This window comes from Pinus tabuliformis, chromosome Q (genome assembly GCF_031772625.1).
Source record: "Pinus tabuliformis cultivar Carrire ecotype Pingquan chromosome Q, CPIR1, whole genome shotgun sequence".
Taxonomy (NCBI): Eukaryota; Viridiplantae; Streptophyta; class Pinopsida; order Pinales; family Pinaceae; genus Pinus; species Pinus tabuliformis.
Window position 1 is genome coordinate 1190443755 of NC_142296.1, and position 9908 is coordinate 1190453662.

The window sequence follows — 9908 nt, forward strand, 5'->3', positions numbered from 1 at the left end:
TCCCCATGACGAAGTTGACACACGGTGACAGAGCTGTGCTGGCATTTGTGCAGTCTACGGTTGTGGGCGTTTGTGCAGTCGGAGGCACGGCCGGGGTAGTCATCGTGGAAGGGGCCGAATGGTGACAGCAGTCAGCCAATACTTACCCCGCTGTTTACACGCTGAGTTGCTGGGCGCAGAGGGGCCGAATGCCTGTACCGTCCCTCCTTTCTCCGCATATAGCCAGCACAGTTTTTTGTTTTTTTGAAATTCTCCACGTGAAGTTACAGCGGAGCGAGCGTGACCAGAGTGAATGAATCTCTGCATATATTAAAAATTAAAAAGTCCAGAAATCGTTTCCGGGTGAGTGTGGATGACGGAAGCTGGCAAGAGTACGCGGCTGCAGATTACTCTCGATAGAATGCCGACTAAATAGTACTCAGGTTCGGCTCACAATTGTTCTCCTCCCAAAGTCATACTGCGTTTCTGTATTGTTTTTTAGTCACTGCTGTTGCGTGATTTGAAATTGCTCTGGGTTGTTTGAATTTGAAATATTAAAAAAACACCGTATATGTATATGGTGTTGGGAGGAAGGAAAGAAGCAATGGGTGGGGTGTCAATTTTATAAATCGACGGGAACAGGGCCGTGATTCAATAACCTAAAACATGTATAGCGAGAACGAATTCGGGTCTGTGTTAATTTTGTAATACATTGACGGTGATTCTGTCATTGTTGATCCTGTCGAAGTAGTGGTTTTGGAAGTCATAGTTGATCTGTCCGAAAATTTTTATTATGATCTCTGCCATCTGTTACTAGCTCACATTATTACCCCAATCCCGGATTTCAAACACACGATATATGTGAAGTACAAAGGGCAAATATTTTTTTTTAAGGCAAAGGCAGAAAGGCATAGGCAGTTTGTTTTGTTAATTGCTGGTATTTAAACATTGGTTTTTTGGAGATTATTGTGTTGTTTTTTGATACAAGATGGCGAAAACTTAAAGTGCCCGGTTTGAAATTGAGAAGTTTAATGGCAAAAATAATTTCGAGATCTGGAAGGTGAAGATGTATGATTTGCTTGTTCAACATGGTGTGGCAAAGGCATTGTTGGGCAAATCCAAACAGCCTTACAACATCACAGATAATGAGTGGGCCGAGATGGATGAAAGAGCGATTAGTGCTATCCGATTGTGTCTAGCTGATGATGTCCTGTTTAATATCGTGTCGGAGACAACAGCTGCTGGTTTGTGGACGAAACTGGAGAAACTGTACATGACCAAATCCTTAACCAATAGGATTCTCCTGAAGCGACAGTTGTACAGTTTGCGAATGAAGGAAGGTACATCGATTGCTGATCATTTAAATGCTTTTAATACTCTTCTTGTGCAATTACAAAGTATAGAGGTAAATATTCAATCCGAAGATAAAGCTATTACTTTATTGTGCTCGTTGCCTGAATCATGGGATCATTTTGTTACTTCTATAAGTCTTAGTTCATCAGAAACTATTGAGTTTGATGATGTAGTTGCATCCTTATTATCGGAAGAAACAAGGAGAAGGTCGCATTCTGAAACCTCTACATCAGAAGCTATGATGGTTAGAGGTCGTTCGAAAGAAAGACACTCCAGGAGGCCGAGCGACTCACGTTCAAAGTCGAAAGGGAAGAAGAGTAAGCTAAAGTGTTGGTTTTGTGGCAGGGAATTTAAAGAAGGACTGTTGGAAGCGACAACAACAAAGTTCTAAAGCAGATTCTTCGACAGAGAAGAAGGAGGCGAATACGACAGATACATGTTTGACATCTGGTTCAGGTATGAGTGATGAAGTATTATCAGTTAATGTGTCAAATCATGGTCAACATTGGTTGTTAGATTCCGGTGCATCAAACCACATGTGTATCCATAAAGAATGGTTTAAGACATATAAATCAATTGATGATGGTGTTGTGTACATGGGTAATGATGTAACATGTAATATTGTGGGAATTGGGAGCATACAACTACAAATGTTTGATGGGACAACAAAAATATTAACTGATGTGAGGCATGTACCAGATTTAAGAAAAAATTTGATTTCATTAGGAGCACTTGATTCAAATGGATATAAAACTGTAATTCAAAGTGGAGTAATGAAAATTTACAAAGGTATTTTACTAGTTATGAAAGCTAAGAAGGTAGGAAATCTATTTCAGTTAGAAGGAAGTACAGGGTCAGATTATGTGTCTACGGTGTCTGAACATGAACTATTTCAGTTAGAAGGAAGTACATGGTCAGATTATGTGTCTACGGTGTCTGAACATGACAGTAGTTCCATTTACTTATGGCATCAAAGAATGGGGCATATGAGTGAAAGAGGGTTAAAAATTTTGGCTGATCGCGAGTTACTTCCAAATCTAAAATATGGAAAGTTAGATTTCTATAAGCATTGTCTGTTTGGAAAACAAAGTAAACAAAAGTTTAAAATAGGCAAACATACTAGTAAAGGCATACTTGATTATATCCATTCAGATGTTTGGGGTCCAGCTCCTACAACTTCATATGGTGGTTCATCTTATTTTGTATCATTCATTGATGACTTTTCTAGGAAAGTGTGGGTCTACATGTTGAAAAGGAAGTCTGTTGTTTTTTCAGTTTTCAAGCAGTTTAGAGCATTGGTAGAAAATAGCACTGGTAGAACAATAAAATGTTTAAGAACTGACAATGGTGGTGAGTTTACTTCCAAGGAGTTTGACAGCTATTGCAAGGATGCAGGGATCGAGAGACATAAGACCACAGTTTATACTCCTCAGCAGAATGGAGTTGCTGAACGCATGAACAAGACTCTTCTAGAGAGAGCAAGGAGTATGCTGAGTAACACCAGGTTGCAAAAGGAGTTGTGGACAGAAGCAGTGGCAACAGCTTGTTATTTGATAAACCGATCTCCATCAACGGCGATAGGCTACAAGATTCCGCAAGAGGTATGGAAAGGACACCCTTGTGACTATTCTAAACTCAGAGTGTTTGGTTGTGATGCATATGCTCTAGTGCCTAAACATTAGCGAACTAAATTAGATCCAAAGTCGAAAAGGTATATCTTTGTTGGGTATGGTGTTGGAACAAAGAGATATAGATTGTGGGATCCTACTACCCGCAAAATCATCATCAACAGAGATGTAAAGTTTAATGAATCCTCTCTTGTACAGTTAGATGTAGATAGTAGATTGAAACGGGATGATGTATCTGATTTTCAGCACATTCAGTTTGATAGCATTTATAATGATAGTCATGATGACCATAGTTCAAATACTAGTCATGAACAGGTTTCAGAATCAGAACATGAACAGGGTTCAGGTATAGATCATGAACAGGTTTCAGATACTGGTCATCAAGAAGTTCCTACAGATGGTAGTCAGCCAATCGAGGAAGCGCCAGAAACATCATTAAGGAAGTCGAAAAGAATCAAACGACCACCGAGAAGGTATGATGATTATGTTACTTCAGTTGCATTTACTGCTAATGACGGTGAACCTCTGTGCTATCAGGAAGCAATAGAAGGTTTGAAAAGTGATAAGTGGAAAGCAGCCATGAAGGACGAAATGATGGCCTTGGGTAAGAACGGCACATGGGATCTGGTTGAGCTTCCGAAAGGCAGGAAAACTATGGGGTGTAAATGGGTTTTCAAGCTGAAACGGGGTGTGAATGATACAGAAGACAGGTACAAAGCGTGGCTGGTTGCAAAAGGGTTTTCTCAGAAAGCCAGTATTGACTTTCATGAGATTTTTTCACCAGTGGTTAAAATTGTTTCAATTAGAATTGTGTTAGCATTAGTGGCTTTGCTTGATTTAGAGTTGCAGCAATTAGATGCTAAGACTGCATTTCTACATGGTGACTTAGATGAGGAAATATATATGGAACAACCAGAAGGGTTTGTTTATCATCGCAATGAGAAATTTGTCTGTAGGCTCAAGAAGTCATTATATGGCCTGAAGCAGTCGCCTCGGCAGTGGTATAAGAAGTTTGATTCTTTCATGTTGAGTTAGAAATATGTTAGAAGTGAATATGATCATTGTGTTTATTTTAAACCGTTAAATAATGGCATATTCATTATCTTGGTATTGTATGTTGACGATATGCTTTTAGCAAGCAAAAGCATAGAAGAAATCAACAGGTTAAAGGCTCAGATGGCAAGGACATTTGATATGAAAGATCTAGGAGCAGCAAGACAGATTCTGGGCATGGAGATTTTCAGAGATAGGAGCAATGGTAAGCTATGGCTATCACAACAAAAGTATATTGAGAAAATACTTTTGAGGTTTGGTATGAATGATGTGAAGCCTGTGTCAGTCCCTCTCGCTTCCCATTTCAAGCTTTCTTTGAGTTTATGTCCTAATTCAGATGAAGAAAAGGATTATATGTCTCAAATTCCATATGCTAATGTAGTAGGATGTTTAATGTATGCGATGGTGTGTACGCGACCAGATATTTCACATGCAGTTGGGGTTGTCAGCAGGTACATGGAAAATCTGGGTAGAGAACACTGGTCAACAGTGAAATGGGTGCTTCGGTATCTGAGAGGCACAAGTAGTTATTGTATCACTTACAATAAGAGTAGTGAATTTGTTTGCGGATATGTTGATTCCGATTTTGCAGGTGATTTGGATAAGAGAAGGTCAACTTCAGGGTATGTCTTTAGTCTTGCAGGTGGAGCTATAAGCTGGATGTCAAAGTTACAAAACATTGTCGCTTTATCCACTACTGAAGCAGAATACATTGCTGCTTCTCATGCTTGCAAAGAAGCGGTTTGGTTGAAAGGTTTGTTTGGTGAATTTGGTAGGTTGCAGGACAACATCAAGTTATTTTGTGACAGTCAAAGTGCAATACATTTGGCTAAGAATCCGGCCTATCATAGTAAATCAAAGCATATACCGATCAAGTACCATTTTGTAAGACAGGTTATCACTGAAAGGGGAGTCTCTCTTGAAAAGGTGCATACAAAGGAGAATTGTGCAGACATGTTCACGAAACCAGTTTTGTTAGAGAAGCTACATTGGTGTTTGGCTTCTCTTGGCTTGCAGAAAAGATAAAATAATAATAACAAGGCATCAGGCTAGTTGTTGTCAAGGTGGAGATTGTTGAGATTTTCTGTTTTGAATAAATAGGCAAAATCTCAGTAGATGACAACAATAGGAATCAGTTCCTAGATTAGCTCTAGTTTGTTGGGAGGGAGTTAATGCATCTTAAATTTGAGTTGAGAGGATTTATGAGGTAGTTAGATTCTCTTTGCTATATAACAGGTATCCATACGGATTGTTTGGTATGAGGGTGAGAGTTTGTGAGGATTTAATTATGTAATCTCCTGTTTGATTAATAAGATTGCCGATGCCTATGTTGTGTGGACGTAGCCCAGATTGGTTGGGTGAACCACGTTAATTGCTGTGTCTTTATGTGCATGAGTTATTTGCTGAGTATTTGTTTTAGATTGTTGTGCATCTGATCTCCAACATGGTTAGCGTAAATGAAATCACAATTATGGTTGTTTTAGCCCATGAAATCAAATTTGTTAAATTAGAATAGAAAATAATAAAAATACAAGATTTAAAAGGTTATAATTAAATTAATTTTAAATTGTAATAAAATGTATTATTAAATTTTGTAAATTAATATTATTTGTGTTGTAATATATAAATGATTATTAATAGTTTATATTTGGTTTTTAATAGTTAGTGGATGTTATTTTATGAAAATTTTATTATTAGATCTGTGTATAGAGATCTTATTATAATTTCTATTATATTTTGGTTTGTGAATATGAGAAATTTTATATTTATTCTTATTACAAACATTTTATTATTTTGAATAGCATTCATTCATTAATAGTGTATAATTTATCACAGCATTCATTCATTAATAGTTCATAATCTATTATATATTTTTAAGTTTGCACAAAAATCTAAGTGATCTCTTCCTCTTAAAAATATAATGTAAAAATAAAAATATATCTCTCACATATCATTAATAAATTTTTAAATTACATATGTAATTTTAAATAATATAATTTTTATTAGATTATATTAATCATAAGCAATTTTTATAAATAGGAATATAAAATGATTATACTCATTAGCAATAATTTTAGGTCCTTCCCAACACAAATTGGATTATAAATGCCCATCCCACACCTTGATGTGATCAATGTACTTCCTGTTAATTAATAGAGGCAAAGGGAAATACAATGTTCAATTTGATAGCCAATTGAACATAAATAAATTAAATTATATTTAGAAAAACATATATTTCAATGTGTAATGTTATACTATAGAATTTTTTGCAATTTTTTTTTGTCAAACCCAAACTAATATGGTTTTGACCAAAACCCATTGTAATATCCAATGTATTGCAGCACGGATAATAAGATAATTTAAAATGAAAAAAACCCAACATGGATAAAGATTTGATTTAATTTAATTTAATACATGAAATGTTTTTTGAGCCATTAGATGATACAAATTTAAGTCAAGATTTTTTTAATTACCATTTAACATTGTCAAAAGTTTATGTGATATTTTGAACTTCTCCATTAAAAAATTAAATTTGCCGTTTCTAAAAATATTTACAAGATTTTAGATATAATTAATTAGAAAAAGTGTTAAGAAAATGACAATCTTTTAGATAGACTACACATTTTTTATGCATTTTCCTCAAAATTTTATTTAAAATAATTGGAATGGTAAATTCAAGTGAAAGATCCATAAAACAGTGGATGCTTGCACATTAAACAACTTAAAATAATATTTCTTTGACAAATTTTTCTTTGAGTTCAACAAAAATTAATAAAATAAAAAAATTGAATAGTATAAACTAAATATCCTAAAATTTTTGAACAAATTTAAATTCAAATTACCTTTTAAATCACCCTAAAATATATTTTCTTTATCTTCAAAATTAACTCTCATTATCAACCACTCTTAATATATTAATATATGCTCATTATATTAATCACTCTTAATATATTAATATAGACTCATTATATTAAAGAGTAATTGAGTAATCTAACAAAGACTACTCAGAAAAATAATGGAAATTCCAACAAGATTTTGATAAAATTTGATTGAAATTTTTAAAATATAGGTTAACGCTGTGGAACTTTAATATTTGGGTTTCTCAAGGGTTTTTGATGATGCTAAATCTATTTCTACCATCACCATAGGCTGTGCTCTGACCCCATTTCAAATTTTCCCTAAAAAGTATCAAAATTCCAGCAAGATTATGATAAAATCTGGCAGATTTTTTTGTAAATCAAGGTTACACCTGTCATATGTCAAGATTTTAGGTGTTCTCCAATTTTTTATGGTACTAAATCCATTTCCATCATCAAAAACATCTTTCAAACATTTGTTCTGTCAACTTTTTCGAAAACAATCCATACAAATGTGCCACACCGTCCGTGCAAATGTGCGACCTTGGTAGACGTCTCAAAAGTGATTCAAAAATTCTAGAAATCAATTTTTTTTGAAAATTTTCCTGCCTTATTCCTGAAAAAAAATTGCCCTCTGGTGAAAATTGTTGCCACGGTGGAGAACGCCTTATATTAGTATATCTAAATTTGTTTTGTAGAAGCCCATCACTTGATATGCATATGAAGCCAGTATAACTTTGGCAGGTAATTTTGTAAAATGGTAACCTAAAAAATTGGAGTGTAATTATCGAAATTTATCTACACAAGCTTCGAGTTGACACCAAATTTCAACCGTGTGTATGTCAGGGTAAAAAATTGCAGTGTCGTTATCGAAATTTATCTACACAAGCTTCGAGTTGACACCAAATTTCAACCGTGTGTACGTCAGGTTGTAGGCGTTGCCTGTCTTAAGCGAAAAATTTAACGGAAGAGGGCTATCTTGAAAATTTATTTACACTCTACGATGTGAGCTGATACCAAATTTCAAACCTACTTGGATGTCAACTTGCGGACGTTTCGTGTCAATATTCTCTCATCCATAAAGTTAAAAATAATGTAGTGGTTGTGACTCCATCATGTTTGACTCTGTATTCGCCCCGTAAAGCGAAGTGGCTGTGGTCGACTCGCAAAAAATCCAGTTTTTGGCAGTGTTCCAGAGAGCAAAACAACTAATTTCCCAAACGTGTGGTAGGACAAGTCAAGTCATCGAATCAGATTATCTAGAATGATGGGGTGGGATTTTGTCCATCTCCTTCGAATCAGGTAAACTAAAGATCATCCCACTACCCACGTCTATGGCTATATAACCAAACACCTGTCTCACCCCTCCCTCATTACAGAACTGTGAAGTTTTCAGTCTGTGGCTGTGCCAGTGACAACATCAGTCTTGATAGATAACACTCCATCAAGCTAATATGGCAATTCATCTCCCTGTTATGACAGCGAGCATGTTTATTCTAGGGCTTGCTCTTGCCCTTTCTACATGCCGTGGAGATGTGGAGGATATTGCTACTGAAGATTTCTTCAATGGAATTTTATCTGGGGTTTCTGATACCTGTGAAGCAAAGAATTTCTATACATACAGTGACTTCATTACTGCGGCCAATGCATTCTCTGGCTTCGGCACAACTGGGACTTCCGATGACGAGAAGAGAGAAATTGCCGCTTTCTTCGCCAACGTTGCTCACGAGACTGGCAGTGCGTCTCACATCCATATATACCTTCTGTTTCTATAAATAAATTCTGAATATGACCTTAAAATCTCTAAAATTGATGATTTCATTTCAGAATTTGTAGATATTTACATCGATATATTGACTTATACAGGGATTCACTGACAGGTTTCTGTTATATCGAGGAGATACAGAAGGGCGACTACTGTGATTCCAACAGTACACAATATCCCTGCGCACCCGGGAAGCAATACTACGGCCGTGGCCCCATACAACTCTCATGGTATGCTTCTTTGTGTATATGTATTTCTATATATGCTATAATGTTTTTTCTCTATTGAAATTGAATTAAATATTTGGTGACCCACCATTTGCTTGCTTCTTGTTTTCTCTCACATTTTGCAGGAATTTCAACTATGGTCCAGCTGGAAATTACCTCGGCGTGGATCTGCTGAATGACCCTGAAATTGTGGCTCACGATGCCCTAATCTCATGGAAGACTGCGCTGTGGTATTGGAATGTGAACAGCGACTGCCACTCCGCTATTACATCCGGCCAAGGATTTGGGGCAACAATTCAAGCAATCAACGGAGCAATAGAATGCAACGGTGGAAACACTGACCAAGTAAATAACCGCATCAGTTATTACACCAAATACTGCAGTCAGTTCGGCGTAGATCCAGGAAGCAACCTTAGCTGTTAAGACTCATTGCTGCTCCAGCCTCTTGATCTCCATCACAGGAGTTCAAATATGACAAATATTCTGTAGCACTCAAATAAAGTGATAAGAGGTATATATTATTGTAGTATTACCTGTTACTGACAAAATAATGCAATTAAATCACATGACAATTTTCGGATAGACGAGGATTTTGTTGAGTTCTTAAAACTTGTGAAGTTCACACAAAGATCGTGTTAACGCCAAGGACAACTATCTATTGCAGCTTACTAAATTCTTAAAAATTAAAATTAACAAATTAATGCGAAAATGAGCGTATGCTGCATTATTAAGGGTATATAATAATGTTTCCTCAAGCCATAATCAATGTGAAAAATGAGAGCTATGATGAATTATTTGATGTGTATATTGCAAATTGATGTTTCCTCAAGAAAATTTAGTTAGGTGCTTATCAAATGGAATGAATAGGAACTCTTGGTTGATCATTAGTAAAAAAAAAATGTTATATTGTTACACGGTTGAAAAACAATTAAGCATTTAAACGCATGAAATATGATATTTTGGGAACTTTTGGTTGATCATTAGTAAAAAAAATGTTATATTGTTACAAGGTTGAAATACAATTAAGCATTTAAAGGCATGAAAT

General features: G+C 35.7%; 1 protein-coding gene across 1 annotated transcript; it reads left to right on the forward strand.

The window, feature by feature from the left end:
• The first annotated feature begins 8230 nt into the window (after positions 1-8230).
• Positions 8231-9458, forward strand: LOC149223977 (endochitinase 4-like). Its single transcript, XM_089383446.1, has 3 exons — positions 8231-8608; positions 8752-8866; positions 8989-9458. The coding sequence occupies exons 1-3, from the start codon at positions 8326-8328 to the stop codon at positions 9284-9286; spliced, it is 696 nt and encodes a 231-aa protein (XP_089239572.1). The 5' UTR covers positions 8231-8325; the 3' UTR covers positions 9287-9458.
• The last annotated feature ends 450 nt before the right edge of the window (positions 9459-9908 follow it).